The 23,293-nt window shown below is 40.3% G+C and overlaps 1 protein-coding gene across 2 annotated transcripts in view; it reads left to right on the forward strand.

Annotated features, from left to right (window-relative positions):
• The window catches only part of macrod1 (mono-ADP ribosylhydrolase 1), a 149,845-nt gene extending 127,896 nt beyond the window's left edge, over positions 1-21,949 (forward strand). Inside the window, exons 6-11 of one of the 2 annotated variants that reach the window (XM_086303663.1) lie at positions 1,187-1,308; positions 5,015-5,045; positions 9,857-9,930; positions 13,982-14,063; positions 16,832-16,861; positions 21,442-21,949. In XM_086303663.1, coding sequence (XP_086159789.1) covers positions 1,187-1,308; positions 5,015-5,045; positions 9,857-9,930; positions 13,982-14,063; positions 16,832-16,836 — 314 coding nt within the window. In that variant the 3' untranslated portion in view covers positions 16,837-16,861; positions 21,442-21,949. The remainder of the gene's footprint in view (positions 1-1,186; positions 1,309-5,014; positions 5,046-9,856; positions 9,931-13,981; positions 14,064-16,831; positions 16,862-21,441) is intronic. The other variant, XM_086303654.1, reaches the window with a different exon arrangement.
• Positions 21,950-23,293: the final 1,344 nt, after the last annotated feature.

Genomic DNA, 23,293 nt, shown 5'->3' on the forward strand with positions numbered 1-23,293 from the left:
TTTTGCTATCAGCTCAAATGCAACTTGACACTGATTTTTAGTTGATGTATTTTAAATGTGTGTTAAAGCAAATTTTGATGACTATCGTGTACAGACGAGCTGGATTATATAGACGGAAGGCATCTGAGTTTACACTTGCTTGAAGTGCGATCAGTGCACTGTGTGAGCTGACAGAGAAGGTGGTTTTTTGAAAGCTTAATACATCCAGCCAGTTGCCTGATTTATTTATTTATTTTTGAAGTTATGATGAATAAAACGGTGATATTGGGAAACTCTGCCACGTAGAAACTCTGTTTGAAATGTGAAAAAGTAGACTTTGTTTTGTTTTTCATTGTGCTCATTACTTAAGAAAACCATCCTGCAATGTTAAAATGAAGGTCATCTTGTGTTTTCTGTTTTCCTAACTGAAAGAAAGAGACTCCTCAGTAGAAGAGTACAGCCACAGACATGTTGCTCTATAGTTACAAGCTTTTGGATTTGCTTAGAGCACTTAAATAGAAGCTGTTTGGAGTCCAGAAGCAATGGCTAAAATACAAGAGGTGTTCCATTTAGCTGCGTCAATTAGACTTATGGTGTTACTGCCATGTTCCTGTACATGAACACAAAGAAACATTCAATATTCATTTGGAGCACGGCTAACCTGCATCACCTGGAAGGCTGGTAATCTTCTTCAAGCCCTCGAAGCCCACTCATCGCTTCATGTAGGATGTTCACGGTTTATTTTATCCGGAAATAAAATGGATGGCAATTTCCAAAATTGCACCTCTATGCTAAACAGAATATCAAACCACAAATGTATCCACTGTTGGCCTCTTGGTGTGCACCAGCAGTTCTGGTCATCCACTCTTCTGATGATGGGCATGTTTTATCATACTATCAACATGGATAGATCTAAAGATTATAGTGTTGGTGCTAGTTGGCACAGAAAGTGCACTACTTTTCAGCTGATCAGGAACACTGTTTACAGTAAGCATCATTTTTCAGGCTTTTGTCAGGGGATATAAAACATGTTTTATAAGGACTTTAATGTTAACAGTAGAGTTTATTAATAATATTTAAAATAGTTCCCTGATAAAAACTATAAATTTTAACTGTATTTTATTTGCAGTTGTCCTGTTACCTTTATTTCACAGTAGCTTCATACCTTTGACACTGTGTAAAGAATTCTTTCTTCCCATCTCTGCAGATGTGATTCACACAGTGGGGCCGATTGCACAAGGCGGAGTTGGAGAGGAGGAGAAGAACGCGCTAAGATCGTGCTACAGAAACAGCCTCGAGACGGCGACCGAAAATGGTGCTCGTTCTGTGGTGAGAATGAATTTGAGACAGCAATTTGAACTGATGCTGAAAACGGGGTAAAGAAAAAGAAGCACTGAAGACTGTGGCACACGAATAAAGAAGAAATCAAAAGAAGCGAATACAAAAGAAGCATTGGTAGGAAGAAAAAAAGGACGGGTGAAGCAGTCATGACTGTATGACAGGGTGCTATAGTTAAAAAAGAAACCCAAGCCAGAAAAAATTATCGCATTGGATTTTTCAAAGAATACAGTGTTCAAACTGAGATGGATGAAGGAAGGGGAAAAGAGGTAGGAGTGTGAGTTGTAAGAAGATAGCATGAAACACACCAGGCAGGAGGTTTCACAGAGAATGAAGTGTTAAAGCCAAAGAAAAGCACCAAAGCAACATGAAAACAAAGTCAGAGGTGCAATTGAAGAAAACAGGAGCATGGAAGCAGTGTGAAGATTCATGCAGAACATTAGTAGCTTCGCTAGTAAAGAACAGGATTTGAAACAGACTTAAATGCATCAGTTGCAGGATTTTTTTTTAACCGAAGTTTTCATAGCAACAGCAATTTTCACAAAACTTCAAATTATTTGTTTATTGTAGGTGTCAGAGAACCTGTGAGGCATAGTTGCCTTCACCCTGAGTCTTAAGCTGTGCAGTCTGGTTAAATGAACAGATCTGGAGACCTGGGGAGCATCCAGACATCTGCTTGTGCTGGCATATTTGACAACAGGTTGGAAATCTGCCAGACTTGAAGTTTACTGGCTGCTTGACTCAAAGGAGAACCAGTGGTGTTGCACAGACTTGGCAAACACGGACCTCACTGACTAACAGTTATAATCCTTTTGATTTTTAATATGTATTTATTTCTGTTAATAGCTGCATTTACCTTCTGCTGTGGTCTCTTCTTGTCATTGTTTTTTCATTGCTGGTGAGTCTGCCAGCAATGTAAGCAAAATCACCTACAGTGCAGGAAATAATGCATGACTTAAATGTAACTGTTGGCTCTGCTGCAACTTTATACTAAAGTACAAGTCGACATTGTTCAGCTGCAAAGACATGCCTCTTTCAATCAGATGCAATCTAAGTACTGCGGAGACAAAATCCCCAGTTGTCTTTGTGCTGTGAAAAAATGCTTTCAAAGCTAATCTGAAGTGATTAATTGGGCAATTTAGAGAAACTAAATCCAAAGTTAAATACTTTCAGTACCAAATTACCTATTTTACCTTGCCGAGATGCAAAAGAGGGAATGTGGTGCTAAATAGACTTTAAACAATTCCCTCGCTCACATTCGCTTTGTCGGGAACCTGAAATAATGAATCTGCTGCAGATTTTTTGCAGCTATTGTTAATAATGAGTGCGGACGGGTGAGGACAGGTGAGAGAGATGGAATAAAACGATGATTCAAACTGGAAATGTCATGGTTCATAGCCCACGTGTTAACTCACAAGAGGATGGTTTTTAAGACAACACAGACAACACAGTTAAAGGCATTCAGCTGCCAGAACACAGCAACACTTACTGTGTAAAAAGCAGTGTGAGCTCTTAGAAGAGGGTGACAACTCTGTTTACCTGTTAACTTTTACCTGTTTGTCCTGTTGTTTGGGAAGGATCTCCCACTCAATCACAGCATTGGTGGGGAAAAAAGCCCATTTAGCGTTGTATTAAACTAATATGACACAATTACAAGCCCACAATCTGTCTAGCACTGCAGCAAGTCTTCCATTCAAAGCTTCATTTTCACCAGCATCATTAAAAAGTAGCTGTTGCAAAAATGCACCAATTCCACAAAATCGTGGACACAAGAAGTTTTTTAAGTTCTTTTCCTAAAGTATACCGGTAATAGCTTACGGTATAAAGTGATTGTTTCCTCAGTGGCTGTCTGTATACCCACCATCGTAATTACTGTAATGATGTCTGATTAGTGTTATTAGCACGGCCGAAGCTGACGGAAGAATTCTTCCCTGCTCGGCCTCGTCAGCAAAGGATGATCAACAGTTTGGTCTTTAAATAGATGTGAAAGTCAGAGGCTGAAGAAAGGCTGCCATAAAAAACAATCAAGAGAAAGACTCCATCGGGATCCAGCAGAGAGTGTGATTTCTGTGCAGTGCTACGTGTGTGTACGTGTATGGCTGCCTTTGTGAGGACCAGTTTGTTGTAGACCTTGAAAGTGAGGAGATTTGGGGAAAGTTGCTTTTTGACACATCGTCAAAGGTTTAGACCCGGATTTAAGCTTCAGGTTTAGCGTCAGGTTTGAGTTATGTTAAGGGTTGCTTCTAGGGCTTTGGTTTATGCTAGTTAAGGTTAAGTAGAGAGGATAGGCAATGCATTATGTCACCGAGTGTCCTCAGAAGGATAGACATACAGAGAGTGTGTGTGATGATGATGATGAGCTCTTCAGAAAGTTGTCAGATCTTTTAAAATTTTCCCCATTTTGATGTGTTTCATGCTCTTCTTCAGTTCATGTTCTCTCATCAGTCTGCACACAGTACTCCACAATGTCAAAGCAAAAACAAGGTTGTAAAGTGTGTGTATGTTTTTAATTAAAAGAGTGAGTCTTTTTTTCCATTTTGTTTGGAGCCTTTGTCATGATACACGTAATTAAGCATCCCACGTCTATCAGTGATCCTTGAAATGCCTACAGCATGATCTGTCTTTTTGAAGTCATTGGACAAAATCAGGAAATATATACACATACCAGTTAAAATAAAGTTTCCAAAGATCTGCGAGATGGGTTTTTGTTTTTTTGTCTTTTAAATGATCACTTTTCGATGTAGTTTTTGTGCTAAAGCACTGTCAGGGTGCATTTGGTTGAATTTGGTTGAAAATGAAAGAAATCTGGAACCACCAATACTCATCCTGTCAAAATCAGGAATAGGGGAAGAAGGCATTGCGTGAACAGGTAACCAATAATTCAAAGGTCATGATAATTAGGATCCAGAGTTCCTTTATGGAGATTAGATGTGTCTAAAAGAAGGACAGCCTTTGATGATGCGTTCTAGCTGTCAGGCCTTTATGGTGGACAGACTGCTTTGTCAGATACCTGACTCTTATACTTCTGGTCTGATGAAATAAAGATTGAACTCTTAGGCCACAATTCCCCACGCTTTGTGTGCAGGAAACCGGACACTGAGCATCGCCTAATTAATACCATTCCTACAGTCAAACACAGTAATGGCAGCAGAAGATGGATGCAAAAAACACAGAGCAATACTGAGTGAAAACCTTTTCCACAATAAGATTTCAGACTCAGGCAGAAGTTTACATCTTAGCAAGAATATAAAGCACATTACCAAGTAAACTCAGCTCTGGTGTGGGAAAGTCAACCAAAAGTCTGGACCTGAAGGAGCATCCCAGGAGACACTTGAAAACGCCTGTGCACCACTGCTTCCCGTTAAGCTTCACTGAGCATGAGAGATTCTGTCAAAATGAAAAGGAGCTTTGGAAAAGAAAAGCATGCCAAATTTGTGGGATTATTCCCAAGAACTCATAATGCATTGCTGCAAAAGGTGATTTAGCAAAGTACTGAATCTACTGTCTGAACACGTATGTAAAAGGAGCGTTTGATTTCTAAATGATTTTGCTTCATCATTATCATGTGTTGTGTTTAAATTGGAGGGTGGATTGATTGAATGCATTAGAACATAACAGAGTGACACAAGGAGCTGATAAATGTTTTAAATGTGACCTGCGGCACATTGTAACTTGGTTTTTCCTCTTCACTCTGCAGGCTTTCCCTTGCATCTCAACTGGAATCTACGGTTAGTGCCTTCATGTGTGTGTCTCCTCTGTTCCTACACTTTGTGTTTGTGTGTCAGTTTTCTATCATTTATTTCACATTTATTGATCACCAACAACACTTCCTCTCTGCTGTCTTCATTCACTGTACACGCTGTGTGCTCTCCATCACACGCTTGTCAGTCTGCCTGTTTGACCAGAGCGCCGAGCCTCCAGGTGCCGCTTGTCAAATGATCTCCCCCGACCCAGAGGTGGTTCTCAGATTAACGCCTTGGATTAAGAGCGGCAGATTAAGATAGATTAGGCCGGAGATTGTGTTATATTGACTGTAATCCTCTTCACGCTGGCAGGAGAGAGTCAAGGATAGTGCTTAAACACACCCCAGGGTGGCTTTGCTGTGAGGGCTAGTTGTTGACACCTCTCTGTCATTGCTGGAAAGAGGAAAAGGCTAAATTCCCAGTTGACTCCAGGTTGTCTTCCTCCCTGTTCTGCTTGTTTGTCATTGTCCCGCTGTTTCTTTCCTCTTGAGTGTTTTGTAGGTCAGGGTGTTGAAGCAGTAACACAAATTATGTAACTTTAGGAGGTATAAGCAGCTTGTGTCTCTACAGACAGACGGCTGCAATTGAAAACAAATCTGCCATCTTTAAGCCATAGTTCCACACAGAAAACATACCAGCGTATGAGTATCATTTTTAAAGAATGGTCTCATATTTTAGAGCTGTAACTTAATTCCTATTAAAGCATTAACTGCTCCTCATCAGTGTTTTATACACTCTGTAATCTAACGAAATTGGGAAAAACAAATGTGCCTGGCAGGCAGTCACACTAGTAGTTTGTTGTTTTTTTTTTTTTTAGTAGTAACACAGATGATGTACACCTCTTCCCAGACTTTGTACCACTATTATAGCTGCACTTTAAGGCCCTGCAAAGCTTGCTGGTGTTTCAGTCAATAAGGCTGAGCAGACCTCATTACAGCGGAGGTGAGAAGACCTCTGCTGGGAAATAAGCGAAATAGTTTACTTACTTTACTAATAAGGACGGTAAATACATTTTTGGAGGGAATATAATTGCATCCTTGATTATGTTCATTAGCAACATTTTTCTCCTCAGGTTGCCTCTTGCGTCAGATATGTGGTAAAGTAGAGATTACTAAAACACTCGAGTTAAGGTTGGAGGAAAGATTTTGGTTTTGATTAAATATTAAAAAGGGAAACGTGTTCCACGCTGTGCTTCACATCCAGTGGTGTGCAAGTTAAGCTCTGAGATTAAATCGGTGCTCGCGCTCAGTTTTTGCACTAAATTTGTGGTACCGAAATAAACCACTTAATGTTTATTTTCCTGCATTTTAATTTTATAAATGAGCTGTTTTTTCAGTAGAGCCCCCAATCTTTGAAACTGCCTGCCAGGCACATTTGTTTTTCCCAATTTCGTTAGATTACAGAGTGTATAAAACACTGATGAGGAGCAGTTAATGCTTTAATAGGAATTAAGTTACAGCTCTAAAATATGAGACCATTCTTTAAAAATGATACTCATACGCTGGTATGTTTTCTGTGTGGAACTATGGCTTAAAGATGGCAGATTTGTTTTCAATTGCAGCCGTTTGAAACTGAATAAATCACTGAACTCTCCTACTGCTAAACCAGACAGATTACTTTTACATGCAAAGAAAAACAAAAGTACCAATCGAAAGCTCAGACACACCTGAGGGCAGATATGTTTCTAATTATTTGTGCGTCACAGTATCAGAACATTTTATGTTTAATAAGATAACGTGATGCACAAATGCACAAAATTACACTCTTTTGATTGTTGTACAGAGTGAGCATGAAGCCAGTGTGATTAAAAAAAAAAAGTAAATTTCTTAAAATATGTTGAAAATTTATGAGAATATCAGTGATGTTTGCTTTGGAAGATCAATCGTTTAGTGGCTTTACAGGTGCGTCTGTGGTTTAGTTTTCTTCTCACTGGCTATTGATGATTCATCGCAATCGTTTATTTACTAGTAGAATAATCCAGGACCCCAATACACATATGTGGTACAATTTCCTGGATCAGCATTAGAAAGAAAGCTCAACCTACTGTGTTGTAGGTCACTGACGAATTCAGCAGATGTTGTTTTGTTTTTAAAAAAATGTAGAAATCAATTAAAAATAAAGAAATGCTCTTCAATGATTGAGTGTGCCTAAGCTTTTCACTGGTATTGCATGTAAATATAAACCAATCAGTAGAAATCAGGACAGACGTAATTCAGCTCTACGGGACTTTTTATGGGCTGTTTCCACAGGATCTTACACTTTTCATGACTGATCCTTTGTGGTTATTACCAAAAACTGCCCTGATCCTTTAAGTCAATTTGACATTTCAAATTTGGTGCTTATTATGTTGACATTGTGGCTTGTTTTTCAGACCCATATGGACACAAATTACATTAATTTGACACCCAGCAGCCACCTTGTGAATCCTGTGTTGCATCCTGTTTTGTCTGCATATCAGTCATAAGTCTTTGTGCCATAGATCCAACAAGGTGCTGGAAACATTCCTCAGATGTTTTGGTCCATATTGACATGATCGTATCACACAGTTAGTGCAGATTTGTTAGGTACACGTCCATGATGTCAGTCCCTCTGTTCAACTACATCCCAAAGGTGCTCTATTGGATTGAGATCGGAGAGCCCCTGCGAATTGTAGTGTGAGTTTGCTGTTCTTTGCTTGCAGGAGTTGTGGCATTTCCACCCAGAGAACTGCTGCTCACTTGATCTTTTCTCCTTTAGACCATCCTTTGAAAACTTTAGCGATGGTGGTGTGGGGAAATCTCAGTAGATCAGCAGTTTCTAATTCTAATGCTTGGTATTGAACTTCAGCAGGGTGTCTTCACCTATAAAGCTAAATGCATCGAGTCGCTGCATTTACATTGACTGATTAGATATGTGCTGAACAGATGTACCTAATAAAGTGGCTTAGTTAAGATAAGATAAGATAAGATAAGATAACCTTTATTAGTCCCACACGTGGGAAATTTGTTTTGTCACAGCAGGAAGTGGACAGTGCAAAAGTTATGACGCAAAAATTAGAATACAATAAGAATAAATACAGTACACAGCTGTACAGAATAGAATAAAATAATATACTATATACAGTAGAATAAAATAGAATAAAAATATACAATAAGATAAAAATAGAATACGAATGCTATATACAACTGAGTAAAAATACAACGATGCCAGAAAAGATTATTGCACTTAGTGTTATTGCACATGTGTGGATGTGTGTGTTTGTTCAGTTAAAGTCTTTGTTGTGGAGTCTGACAGCAGTGGGGAGGAAAGACCTGCGAAATCTCTCCGTCCCACACCGTGGGTGCCGCAGTCTCCCACTGAAGGAGCTGCTCAGTGCTGTCACAGTCTGCTGCATGGGGTGGGAGATGTTGTCCATCAGGGATGACAGCTTAGCCGCCGTTCTCCTGTCACTCACCACCTCCACTGGGTCCAGAGGGCATCCTAGAACAGAGCTGGCCCTTCGGATCACCCTGTTCAGTCTCTTCCTGTCCCCAGCAGAGATGCTGCCGCCCCAGCAGACCACACCATAAAAGATAGCAGAAGCCACCACAGAGTCATAGAAGGTCTTCAGGAGTGGGCCCTCCACCCCAAACGACCTGAGTCTCCGCAGCAGGTACAGCCTGCTCTGCCCTTTCCTGTAGAGGGCGTCTGAGTTATGAGTCCAGTCCAGTCTGTTGTTCAGATGAACACCAAGGTACCTGTAGCTGTCCACAGCCTCAATGTCCATACCCTGGATGTTCAGTGGTTGCAGTGGAGAATGCTTGTGCCTGCGGAAGTCTACCACCAGCTCCTTGGTTTTACTGGCGTTGGCTGAGCTTTTTTTTTCCTGTGCGAATTTGCACAGATTTGCTCAAAATCATCCTCTAATATTTAACAGCACTGCTGTAAGCTGCACATTTTCTCTGCCTCCTCCAGCACTAGCACTAGCCTTGCTGACAACCTGTGGTGCTGTTTACATCATATGCAATGAATGCACTCAGTGGAAACTATTCAAAACAATCAGTGTGCTCAGTGAACAGCTCTGCTCACGCCATTGTATTTTTCAGTCTTTATTTCAGTATTTTATGCGTGGATGTAACATATACATTTAAAATTAAAATTATAAGGGTTGAAATATTGAATTAAAGAGTGACGCAGGTCTCAATCGGTCCAAATAAACAGAAAAAGGAGTGAAAACACCTGTGCAGATGGAGTGAGGCCACTTGAATTAGATGCACATGTCAATCATTAAAATGTTTTATATAACAAGCCATAGTGGGCACATATTAACATATTATATTACATTTTCTTCAGTGCATTTGTTTCAGTGCTCTAACAAATTGTATGTTGCTAATTTGTACCGTCGCGTATTCCCCTGTGCTAACACGCTGAACCATCTCCTAATGTATAATCACATAGTGTTTGTTTGGGTTGAGCAGTTTGACCAGATGATGAGTTTTCATTGCCTTTGTGCTGCTTTACCAGCGCTGGGTATAATTTTCCAGCAGTGAAAGGTCTCAGCTGCTCAATGAATATAGAAGAAGAAAAGCAGCCTTTCTCCATCTGTCTCCTCGTAACCAACAAGTGTGTTGTGTCTGCGTCTCGCTGGAATAACTGAGTCGGGATCAGACAACGTGAGAGGAGTCAGGACGGGGAGTGTTAGAATAGTGGAAAGAAGAACAGAAAGCACCGAAGACAACAGCACAACGCAAGCACACAGATCTCTCTCTGCACCTGTTCTCGAAAACTGTGTGTGTATTTTTGATGTCACTTGCGCGTGTGTGTTTGTGTTTCTGTAGGATATCCATCTGAGCGGGCTGTGCACGAGGCGTTAAAAACTGTGAGGGACTACCTCGATGCACATCATGACAAGGTGGGTATGTGTTTGTGTTTGCGCCTGCATGATTGGCAAATTTTCCCCTACCCTTTCCTCCAGGTATTATTTCTCTCACAGCTGTTGTTTTTGTTTTCGGGCGATACGAGGAAAAGGGTGCATTGAGAAAACACACACAATCAGACACACAAAAAATATTTTTGAACACACACCCAAGTTCTGCCTCTCTCATGCTCATGGCCAAGTCTGCGTTTTAATTGGCTCCTTGCGGGACCAAACCCGACTAACACAAACACACAGGCACGCACACACTTTCTCTCTCAGGAGAAACGCCAAGCGGAGAAAAGACAAAATGATGGAATAGATGACTGGAGGGGAGGGACGGAGGAAGAGATTGGAAAAGGCGGAAACTTTCCAATCAGTCATTGACAAGCCCTAAACTCTCCTCCCTTTTTCCCCTCCTTTACTTCTCTGGTCTCCTCCCACTTCTCTTTTTCCATCTTTGAAGCCTCGCTGTTACCGCCGTCCTGCACGGCCTCCCAGAGAGGGTGCTGATGATGTTATTGTTAGCTCTGACATCTCCAGAGTCTCTGTAGCAATACCGGTCGACTGATGCCATCAGCCGCTCTGTGCATAGCAAATGAACTCAAATCATTGCATTTCTCACCAGACTGGACAACAGACAGCAAGCCTCGAATGTCAGTAAATAAGACCAGAAGGCCAAATCAACAAAATTATTTATATTCTGCCCACAACTACTTCCACTCTGCTTTTAAGGGGGAAAAAAATATTGAAGGCGACCACATAAATATAAAGAGAGAATGTTTACCAGAGGAAATTGGGTTTATTCATTAATTGAAAAGTTTTATGGGGTTTTGTCGAGCGTGTTCTGGCTCTGAGCGCTTTAATGTTGAAATGAAATTGAAAACTGCAAACATAGTAAGGTGCAAAATGGACTCAAGACACAGGTCAGTATGCCTACATTCTGCATCAAATGTAATAAAAATCGAATCATTTATGTGCAGAAAACATACCAGTTTTAAAATGTAACTGCTGTTGTTGTTGTTTTGTTTTTTGGGGGACCGGGGGGGTCTCGAATTAGACTCAGAGTCAACTAGAGAGTCTCATCAAATCCTTTTAGCAGCTCTTCTGGCTTTTTATTCATAATCACGAGCTTCTTCAGCAGATTGAGCTTTTTAGTTGCATTGAGCTGCAAAGCCCCACCCTACTCTTACAATTTAATTACACTTCTGCATTATGTCTATGGGGTAACTTGCGTCATAGCTGGAACCCCATTTTAACCCTACGCCGCAATCTTCTGCATAACCTGACGTGCACCTCGCTAGAAATGTAACCACGCGTTGGGTTGGGATCAAAGGAGCTTCCGGTTACTGCACAAGTTAGGATGTAAATTTCCCACAGAAGTCTAAATTAAACGTTAGCAGCAGTGTGTGATACTGCAAAACCAAGTAAATACAGAACCAATATCACTGATATTTTTAAACTCTAAAGGCGGCTTATGTACAGGAGAGCAGTACAAGATGATTTATGAATTTAATGTACCAAACTTGGAGAGAAACATATTAAAGTATCAGTCCTATCACATCATTAGGGATCCAATGTCAATGTTGGCATCAATACAATCGATCTGCTCTCCCCTAACTCTTGGGGTGTCGTCACACCTGTAACGGTTTTTAATCTGTTCAAATCAAATTATTCCCCCACTTGGTGCCGTTTGTTTCTGCAGCTGTAAACACAGCAATCACATTCAGACACAGACCAAAACAACAACAGTTCTGGTTAAAGTTGGTCTCATTATAAATGACTTCAAAGTGGTTCCTTTAAGGACATGGTCCAGTCCAACTACCAAGTGTACACTGCAGGCTTCAACACCTTCCTCTAGCTGGGTTTGCTTTGCATTCTGGGAATAAGCAGTCCCACAGATGTACTGTAGCAACTAGCCTCCTACATACAGTTATATGCCCAGGTAAATATAAATGCTAGGAGAAAACTCTTCACGTTATCTACTACTCCAGGACCCAGCACCTTCTCTTTGTGTTTATTTTTGATGCTCGCACTGCTGATGCATCTTGCCAGTAAGCAGACTGAGCATTCTCACGCGGTTTGTAGTGACACGTTTTGGTCCTCCATGTGGAAAGAAACCTAACCAAATGAAAAATCTAAAAGTTTACAAGCTCATCAACTGATCGGTATAGCTTTACATTCTCTTAAGTGTGCAATACTTTCATGGAATGTATATCAAAGAGGCCACTCATTGGTTTCTGGTCATCTCTGTACTATTTTGTTGAACAACTTATCTTCTAACACTCTGAGTTGGTGAGCAAACTCCATCCAAAAACTTTACAGAAAGACATATCTGCTAATTGGTGCTAAATAACAGACTAATAAAAGGAAACGGTAGAACTCACTAAAAGTAAAGCACAAATGTTTTGAAGAGACTGCACCATGCTGGTCCAAAAGGGGAGCCTTGATGTACAAATTCTCTCTTGTTAACCACAGTTAGCCAATTTTTAAATTTTTTTTAAAACAGATCAAACGCAGCTTGGTGTGAATGAACAATCATTTTCAGGATGAGGTTTGGCTAATGATCAGTGTGACTTTCAATCTCATCTGTTAAGCAGTATGAAATCCTAAAACTCTAAATTAATAATTTGACTAGTTCCACAATTGCATTATTTCTGGACAAGTTGCGCTATGACTGAAGTCTTCAGAAAATCTACTAAATAGACATCGTGGTGAGAATATTGTTTTAGTTGCTGTCGAGCCTGAAGTAAAGCTGAAAAGCACAGTATTATATATATTTTTAGATGCGTCGTTTGTTAAAGGATATGCATTTTCACAAGAGCACAAAGACTAATGTAATTTCCACAACAGTTGACAGGTTTTCTGTTTGAGAGGGGAATATTTGCAGGTTGTGTAACGTGTTTCCATTAACAACAGGCTGTTCTCATAGAGCCATTTACAGTGACTTGCTGTTATTGTTAGCATTAGCATCTCTAGGCTCGCTGCTGCAGTAGTGTGAGAATTAGTTCCCACTTCTACAGTTTTCAAGTGGAGCCACCTTCGTGTGGAGGTTAGAAATTTCAAACCTTAGCCTAGGGGATCTAGTTACATTTCCATATCTTCCCTTTTAGCTTCCATGCAAATCCTGGTGAGTGATGGTAATTGTACAGCAAGCCGGGGCTGAAAAACATGGGCTGCAGGCTAGCATGCTGCTGAAATGTCTCTTTGAAAGCACTGAGACTTAAACTCCCACACCAGGCTGAAAGAGATGGAAACAGCCTGGCTATAAATTGCACTGCCTCACCCAAAACAGAGAAATCAAAACCTTTGTAGAGACATTAGGGTGGTAATAATGTTTGTCAGAGTCAGAGCAGAGTAGAGGTTATATCCCTAGAAGCATCGTTTTACTGTAGCTAAAGTAACTTTAATCATTACAGGCTACATCCACAGTGTGTACTGTACTCCGTCCAGATATACAGAGCATAATATAAATATTATAGACTGCAGAGCTGGGGTCTAAACAACATAGGAGCTCGGAGCATAAAGATTCTTTGTCATATACTAGCTGCACACTCTCAGCCAATGTCTTAATATTGTTTGAAAGCTACTGTATTATGTTTATGGCTTTGTGTGTGTGTGTGTGTGTGTGTGTTGATCTCTCTAACCCCTTTATTTCTGCCTCTGTCTTTTTGTCTTTCTCTTTATCACACACATACCCACTCTTTCCCTCTCTTTGCACATTTTCAGCACTCTGTCCCCAGCACACAGAGTAATAAGCGCCTTGTCGTGGCATTATCATAATAGAGAGCTAATAGTGGAGTAATGGACTGATGCATTAGTGGCATTCTCCTGATATTGCCACCGCACAGTGTCACACATTTTTACATTGTTCCCTGCTGCAACTGATGGATTCAGAGTTATTGCATATGCTTGCAATAAAGGTCATTTTGTGTGTGTGTGTGTGTGTGTGTGTGTGTGTGTGTGTGTGTGTGTGTGTGTGTGTGTGTGTGTGTGTGTGTGTGTGTGTGTGTGTGTGTGTGTGTGTGTGTGTGTGTGTGTGTGTCAGCTGGACAGAGTCATCTTCTGCGTGTTCTTGCCGAAGGATCAGAAGCTGTATGAGGAGAACCTGCCACTCTACTTTCCTGCTGGTGAGTTTCCTTCATATATATGTGCAGCTACACGTATCAGCAACAACATTAAAACCAGTGACAGATGAAGTGAGGAATACATAATGCAATGTGTTGGGAAACCATGGCTCCTGACATATATACAGGATCGGGATCACACATACAAAAAATAGCCATATATTAATGCAACCAAACAGCTTTTAACATTGATTGATTTTGAGAGGTATTCCAGGCTGATGTGTAAATGGCTCTGTGAGAGAACAAGTATAGGGAGGGAGCAGCATGTGTTCAGGGCCTGCAGAGAGAAGGAAAATCCATCCATCCATGAGCTTGTGTTAGTTTGTTCTTATATACATATAGCATTTTAGCCCCAGAAAACCAAGATGGATGCAGTGAGATTGGTATAAAATAGCTATAAATGAGTCCTGAACTCTAGAAATGAGTTAACATTTTGCACTTGACTCATGTCAAGTTTTTTTAGACTTCAGTCAGACAGCCCTAAAGATTTGTCAGCGACCCCTAGGAACCACAGGTCACTGGGGAAAAATGTATATTCCACGACTGGTTGGTGAGTGGTTGATGCTTGTCAAAACACTGACTTGGTGGTCGTGAAATTTAAAGGAACTGCGATACAAACAGCAGATGGGAAGTAACAAAGTGCAAATGCTTTGGTTCTGTACTTAGTAGAATTTTCAGGTATCTGTATTTTACTTGAGTATTTATTTTCCTGACAGCTTGTCTTTGTCTAGCTGGAAAAAACAACTTTGTTTGTATGACACGCCATATTGAAATTATATTTTTTAAAGAAAACATTTTTTTAATTGCAAAAATGTATAAATAAACTCAAGTACAGTCAAAGGCTAAAGTCAAATAAAATAAGATATATATGCGAGCTTAAGGCATAAATAATGTACCTTTGTCTTCTTGGAAGACTTTCTGATGTTAATTGGAGGCAAGTTTTTGTTCTGCTGAAAACAGACATTATGATTGTGTAGACATTAATTAATATTAATGATGATTCAGTGTCCAGTCTAACAGCCCTCGGGGTCAGTGGCTCAGCGTTTAATAGCACTTGTATATTTTTATTGGTTTGTGGGGGTTTTTCTGTTTATAAATATTAATGCAATTTAATTAATAAAACATTTGATATTATGTCACTCAGGGGTTTTCCTGAGTGGACATCAGCGGGGTGGGAGGAGGTGTGTGTGTGTGTGTGTGTGTGTGTGTGTGTCTGACATCATAACAATCAGATTCAGTGTTAAACCATCATGTTTGAGTCGGTGCAGCTTTAACTTTTGGTTTGTGTCGCACTTTTTTATAATTTCACTGCCACTCAGCGAGCAGTTTTTCGAGGGTTTGCAGACAAGTGGAGATCTTCCATGCAAACTATTGGCGATGCACACCCGCCAGTAACCACAGCAATCAAAAAGAGGCATTTAGCGTAGCTCTTTGCAGCTATTTTCACCTGGTGACAGCTGGCAACCTACAGCAACCACTAACCGCTTGGGATTACACACTTTCTCCTAGCAACATGTGTTTTCCAGGTCATCAGTAACCACTGCCTAGGCCTGCATGAATGGAATCTTAGATGCATAGCATAAAGTCTGTGGTCAACACTCGCTTTGGTCATTTTTATGATTTGTTCGATAGTAGTTTCAAAATTCATAAACAGGTGCGTAAGAGTGTTTAAAGAGATCAATTATAACTTCTTGTACTCTGTCTTATTCACCATTATTTTATTAAATCACAATGTTTTGGTCCAACTGACCTTCATTAGATAGAAATTATGGCAATCATTTGTTCAATAACAAAAAAATAAATGCCCCACTTGCAAATTTTAAGCTTTATGTGTGCTAGAGAAAGCAGGTGGTTAATAAGTGGCTAAATAAGAGTAAGTTGTTGAAGACATTCAGCATCATCACATTAACCATTTCCCCCATAAAGACAACATTTGACGACCTCCCCGGTACCCTTAATGACGAGCCTTGACACCTCATTATATATCAATAAAGACACGGTTTGACCATTAGAATAGTTTCTGGGTTTTTCCGAGGGTAGCCGCAGAGGCGGAGACCACCCTCACTAACCTGCAAACCCAGGCATTTTCTTCTAGAAGCAGAAATATGACAGAAAGCACTCAAGTCAGAAAAAACATTGCAAAGGTTACTCCTAGTGGACTTTCAAGGGGTATAGAGTTAAACACAGGAACTTGATTTTGGTCACACAGTCTTGATTTATAGCCTAACATTATTGTGGTGAGCTACTTTCTTTTGCATTTAAGTTTCAAAAATCACAAAAAAGGGTGTCAGTTTGTAGAGATTTGCTGAACCAAACATGGTGGCATTAAAGCTTTCCCACAGAGCCTTTTTTTCTGATACTCATAAAAAAAGAAAAGCCTATTGATAACCTCCCACTGGCATTTTGTCAAGCAACCAAGATGATGCCCGCTTTCAGTTTTTTGCCCTATAAAAAGCATAGTCAGTGTGGCACTTTATGGATAACACGCAGGTTGTACTTTTATCTCTGATCACATGAGTCACCTGAAATATGAATGAATGTTACAAACAATCTCTACGCTCATGAGCTGCCTTATTATAAAAGTTCTCACTGTTGAGCTTCCTTTTAACAGGAAGGACCTTGAGAGTAATGGCTGTGTGTGTGTGTGTGTGTGTGTGTGTGTGTGTGTGTGTGTGTGTGTGTGTCCCCTGCAGCTTCTTTGTTTTGTATTTTGATACAAACATGTCTTTTCATTCTGTATCCTGCCTTCATTTCTTCGTCCACCACTTTAGCCTGACCTGTGGCAGCGACCCGTTGTTCAGGTAACCATCGTGGTGTTGTGCGTCAACATGTGTGGTTTCTTCTATCAACTTAACTGCATTCAGTCTGTTTGTCGACACGCAGTCTTAACCCCAGTGCAAAATGTAAATTACGTGTCACGGAGGGGAAACTCTGACATTTCCTTCAACCGGCACTCGTCCCATTTTGCAAATAAATTGCTCATATTTAGACCTCAGTTAAATGAAAATGGCATTCTGTGCATTCCTGAGTACAACGGCTGGCCTCAAGCTAGTTAGTGTTCGAAATGATGCAAGGAAAAAAGAAATGGGCTTTGTTTTTTTTTGTTTTTTTCCTGCAGTGGTGAAAAGGGTCTGATTTAAATGAAAAATAACAACCACTTTTTAAGCCTCCAAGGTGCCTTCTTGAGTCATGCCTCACCTGCTTTCCAAAACAGACTGAAAGGAAAGTGTTGTGCCATCGCTACAGATTGATCTATTTGGTTAAACGAAGTTTTGTAAATAAGTAAAATGTATTTAATGTTATGTTGGCTTTAGCTGTGACATGATGACTTTACCCATTTGTTTTGATTACACTTGTGATTTATGGTGTTATATTGCCAAGCAGTCTGGCTCCTAAGCATGATCAGTCATTCACTCAATTATTCAAATTAAGCATCGGTATTACAACTGCAGCCTTAACCCCTAATGTCTTGCTTTACCGCTGCTATAAATCAAACTCACCTCTTGCCTTCGGAACATTTTGAGAGAGAGGTCTTAACAGTCGTATGCTTTCTGGTTTTGTAATTGTTAATGGGTGTTATGTGGCTTGGGACGCAGGTGCTACCAAAGCTGCTGAAAAGAAATCCAACAAATTATCAACCACAGGTCCTTTGTACGAGTGAAGCCGTGCTTTTGGGTTTGACAGAATTTAAATTTAAATGAGAGCTTCAGATGGAGCCGGGTCACTCTAACACTCATAATAGAGATGCATGGCAGAAATATTAGTGAAATTAACTGAAATCAGGCAAACTTAATCACCACAGAAAAAAGTGAACCAGAGCAGGATTGCAGTGTTTAATTTTAAATGAAAATGAGACCATGAAATTGTCTCAGCGCAGGAAAGTCAAAGCAGAGAAATGCTGCTGGCGCTGGAATATATCACCCTTTGTAACATTAATATGCGTTCTGCAGTTCAACAGTTCAAGAAAACATACAGCATACATGTCATTTAACATTGTTTTCTCACCTTTGAGTGCTTTTAGACGTGTTGGCAGCAGCTGAGTTCTACATAAAGAAACAAATGTAGACACAGAGAGAGTTTTCTGTTTTTCACAAACATGGCCTGACAGCCAAGGCGTTAAAGAGGAGTGGGAGAGAGAAGAGAAGAAGCCTGCTTAACCTAAGAGGAGAATCCAATCAACACTGCAGCCTTATCTCTTATATGAACTCACACACCGGGTCAAGAGTCTTAATCTTTTTTAAAATCTTTTTTTGTGAACAGATTTGACCACTAGCCCCCCGAATCTGAAAGGATTTTTCATTTATTACAGTTCAAGGAGGATCAATTGCTAAAAATAATGAGATCTCAAAATGTGATGAACTGCTTTTTATAAGCATTCACTGGCCACTTCATTAGGTACCCGTTGCAAGCACTGGATTGAACCCTTGCTTTCGTTCTTGGGAGCATAGCGTGAACAAGGTGTTGGAAACACTGCTCAGAGACGTCACACAGTTGTTGCAGATTTCTTAGATGCACATTGATGACACGTATCTCCTTTTCCATAACATCTTAATGATGCTGTATTGGATTGATATCTGGTGGCTGTGGAGGCCATTTGAGTACAGTCATTGCTATGTTCAAGAAGCCTGTTTGAGGTGATTTCAGCTATATGACATGACACGTCCTGCTGCATCAGAAGCCATCAGAAGATGAACTCAAAGTGCTTTCTGCTGCTGTCTAAGTCTCATTCACCTAAGCATTCATACAACAATTTTATCTGCGCCTAAGCTCTTTCTATTGTTCACACATGTTCACACTCCAGTTGATGCACTGGAAGCAACTCTGGGCTTCATATCTTGCCAAGGATACTGTAGCATTTTGACTGCAGGAGTCAGGGATCAGGGAGCAATGCTTGGGCAGACTGTGATATTTGAATGGCACTCATTCTATACTAAGGGGCCCAGCACACCTTTACACCACCAACAACAGCCTGGAAACCAGGATGTATACACGATTTAATGTTGTTTTTGAGCCTACCATGTAAATTTTACAGAAGAAATCAAGAATCATCAAGCATGACAAATTTCGGTGAGCTCATGTGAATTGTAGCATCAGTTTCCTGTTCCTATTTGACAGGAGTGGCACCCGGTGTGGTCTTCTGCTGCTGTAGCGCATCCATTATGGGTTCAGAGATGCTCTTCCGCATACCTTGGTTGTAACAAGTGGTTATTTGAGTTACTGCTGCCTCAAAGCCATTATTCTCCTCTGACATCTGGTATTAACAAGACATTTTCTGCCAGAGAACTGCTGCTCACTGGATATTATCTTAACTTCAAACCCCTCTCTTTGAACACTAGAGATGGTTGTGTGGGAAAATCCCAGCAGATCAGCAGTTTCTAAAATACTCAGACAAACCCCAAAACCCTGCTACGCTCAGTGACTTGAATCACCTTTCTTCCTCATTCTAATGCTCAGTTTGACCTTAGCAGGGTCACTACATGCCCAACTGCACTGAGTTGCTGCCATATGATCAGCTAACTATCTATTTATGTCAACCCTCAGTTAAACAGGTATACCTAATAAAGTGTCCGGGGAATGTAGATACAAAATATACAAAAAACAATGTATTTGCAGATAAAAGGGGAAGCAGAAGTGGATACTTCCTGCTAAAACGTTTAATGCGCAGGTGTGAGTTTATTTTGAGAGAATCCCACATACGCCCTTACGCTGACTAATACCCAGTAGAGCATCATCAGTGTATTTATCCACTGCTGAAAATGGTACCCAATAAACAAACTATTTATTCTTGTTTGAGTAACGTTTGCTAAAAAGCTGTTATACATTGCCTTTAAAAGTAAAACCACAAGACTAAATATATATGACTATAACAGGCAGTGAACAGTAGTCAGAGTACTGAGCAAAAAGCACCGACCTTCCGCCTCAGCTACCTATGTAGAAAAATAAGCTACAAGGTAAAATCACAGCAGCCCTTTATTTCTGTTTGGCCGGAAGGAAAATGTATTTTTATGTCTAAATCCAGTTTGTCATCAGTTTGTGGATATGTTTAGAGAGACGTTTAGTCATCAGCCACAACAAATCAAGGCAGAAACTCCAGTTCACTTCAGGCCAGTTTCGAAAATGAGTCAGTTCTCATCGACTCCTGTTTAAAATAAATAAATAAATAAAAAATGTTCTGCCTAAAAAAGGAGCAAAAAAATTTTTGGTCATTGTAGCTTTGAGAAACAAGTAGGTGGCAACAAAAGTGGCTGAAGGCACTGTCTTATAGCGATCACTTTTAAACCAATTGTTTTATTTTGGAGCATTTTAATGCAGTTATCTGACAAATAATATAGCCTGCCCAAGTATTTTATTTCAAAGCTAGCACTTTTTTAGCATGTATCTCTTTGTTTGGATGCATCAGCTTGTGTCTCAAATATAAAACATGACAGCAGCAGAAACTCAGAGTTTAAAAAGAAAACTCCACAAAGTAGTGGTGAATATTTTTATTTGCAGTCTGTGCACCAGCTATTTTCTCCCTGAGTAGCTAAATATTCTGCTAAAATACCAGACGAAAGAACAAAAATGGATAAAGACTGAATACGCGATTCATATTTTCCAAATATTTTCCATTTTTTTTCCTTTCCACCTACATTTTCACTTTGATGACCTTGTGAGGTCAAATTATATCACTGTGCTGTTTACAGCTTGTTCCTCTACCCACAACTGGCCAACAAATATGTAGTTATTGCTTTACAGGCTAAGTGTTAAAGAATGATCAGTGCGTACAGCTCAGAGCATTAGAGGCTGTTTTTTCTTCCTATTTCTTGTAGCAGTAGCTTCCACTCAGCAAGCCAAAGTCTCAAACTGCGGCACAGCCGGTCAGATGCCTGAACCATGAAATCAGCACTTTCACATCTTCACCCTGGGTCAGCTGACCGAAAAGGTTATTTTCCCCCCAAAAATCCAGGTGTGCCCCTTTAAAAAAAAAAAAGTCTGAGCGAGCTGCTGGTGTCTTTCTCCTCTAATGGATGTGCAGCAGATTTGGTAGCAGTAGTGGTGCTTGGCTGTTAGATGGACCGGAACTGTCTGTCAGTGTGACAGAGCTGCTGCAGGCAGGCCTCCAAGTCTCCACTATAAACCTTATGTGTCTCCAACACCTGGCACTACCTACGCTGGCTGTCTGTCTGATGTGTATGATTGTGTGTTTGCATGTTTTGAGTGCGTCCTTAGCCATGTTGGGCTGAGAGTGACTAAGCCTCGCTAACAGATCCCTCTGAAGCAACCAGACGCTCCAGAAGCCAAAATGCTTTTAACCGCTGCATGACCAAGGTAAAATGTTCCCCCCACCGTGTTTTACATGTTTCCATTTCCTCTCTCCCTCTCTCTCTGTCTGCTCCCACAGAGGCCACAGTCAAGAGCAAACTCTAAGAGAGTGGATTTGTCAGATTTGGTTGCCGTGGATACACACCGCTACACTCACATCCAGATTCTTTCTCCTCCTCCTCCTCCTCCTCCTCCTGTTTGCCATTGACGCAAATCAAGACCATCTTCATCAGGAAGATAAGTTGCAAATGGGTGATTGCCTTTTTGAAGTGCTACGGTTCTCCTGCAGATGTTGTCGGAGGAGGTGGTTTTCTTTTTCTCACTTCTTCCCACTAATGGCTGAGGTTAGGAGCGGTGTTATGATGACTGTGTGAAATGAGGCAGATAATTCTTATGAAAAATGGACTGTGCGTACTCGTAAGCTTCACTCTACCTGTGATCAGCGGCAGCTTCGCATCAGGCTTACGTCCCCCACCCTCCCGATTTCTCTCTTCCCTGTACTACAGCATTTGAATATTAAAATATCAGCATGTGTGCGTGATTGTAACACACATGACAAAAGCTTATTAAAATGAATCTGAGCTTTGTGTGAGCGCAGTGATTATTTCTCTGGTTATGAAAGAGTCGATGAGTCGGGGCGCCATTCGAGAACACTTCACACCAGTATTTCCTTCTCCACTCTCTGGCAATTCTTTGTGAAAGAGATCGAATAAACTGGAAGATGAAGTCAAACCTTTCTGGAGGAAGTGTGTGCTGCTACTGCCATTTGATATGTCCTGCCGAGAGAGCGCAGAGTGGGAGACTTTATAAATACCCTCTATTTTAAACGTGTGCAATTTTTTTTAAAGGCAAGCGTTCAGACACCCTTTAAAAGATTATATTGTTATAGTCTAGCCTACTATACTCATATACTCTAGTAAGCAAGCTCACAGTTGAATACCAGTTGAATACTGGAAGGAAAGACGGAGCTTTTCAGCCTGCAGCACCAGGGCTCTCGAACAGCCCCCCCCCCCAGCTGCGTTTAGCTGACTCTTTAGAGTCTTTAAAAAAAAAAAAACTGTTCTGTTTAATCTTCTACTGAAATTCTTTTGTTTTTTAAATGTATTTTTATTCTATTTTAACATTTAGTTCCTTAGAATTATCTAATATCTCGTCCCTAATTCATAAGTTTTGATTATGAATATTCATCACACAGCAAGTTCCTTTTCTGAGGACGTGTTTGACACTTTTTTGAGCCTCTTATTGAGCTCGCTACAGTCTCTGTAAAAGCTGAAACCAAAATTCCCATCAACAAGTGATTTGATGAATCTGTTCCACAAGTTATCTCCAACCTGAAGATTGGGACCCACTGTGCAATCTTAACTCATATTTTAAACACAGAACATATCTACATATCAAACGTTAGTCTGTTTAAGTTACATGAAGGCAGAAGCTGATACATTTTAAATCATGGGTAATTTTTTTCTGATAATAATAAAGACTAGCAAATGTAGGAAAAATCATGAACGTCAGTGACTCGTGTTTAATTGAAATAGCTTCACTGAATTAATCTTGCAGAATGTCAAACGGTGCTAATATTTAATTATCACAGAGCCCTTTTTCTCATGAATGACTAACCAGAACAAATTTGACAAAAATATTTCACTTGGTAATCATACAGTACTGTGCAAAAGTCTTGAGTCATCCCTCATTCCTTTATGTGTAGCTAGAAAAATGGAAACTAGGTGCTGAAACATATGCAAACGGGGATGGAAATACAGTAAAAACAGTCTGCACAAGTCTATCGAGCTTGAAAGCTAATAATTGTTCTCAGTTCTCAGGTCCAGGCTTCTTGAAAGACATTCAAAGCTCTTCTCCAGATGTTGGCGTCATCTTTTTCTTCAAAATGATCCCACATTGCTTCAGTAACTTTGAGGCTCAGACTCCAGGGA

This window comes from Aulonocara sp. 'chitande type north' Nkhata Bay, linkage group LG2, assembly GCF_057382095.1.
Source record: "Aulonocara sp. 'chitande type north' Nkhata Bay isolate Kocher_YH1m ecotype deep benthic linkage group LG2, A_spYH_male_GT1.1, whole genome shotgun sequence".
Taxonomy (NCBI): Eukaryota; Metazoa; Chordata; class Actinopteri; order Cichliformes; family Cichlidae; genus Aulonocara; species Aulonocara sp. 'chitande type north' Nkhata Bay.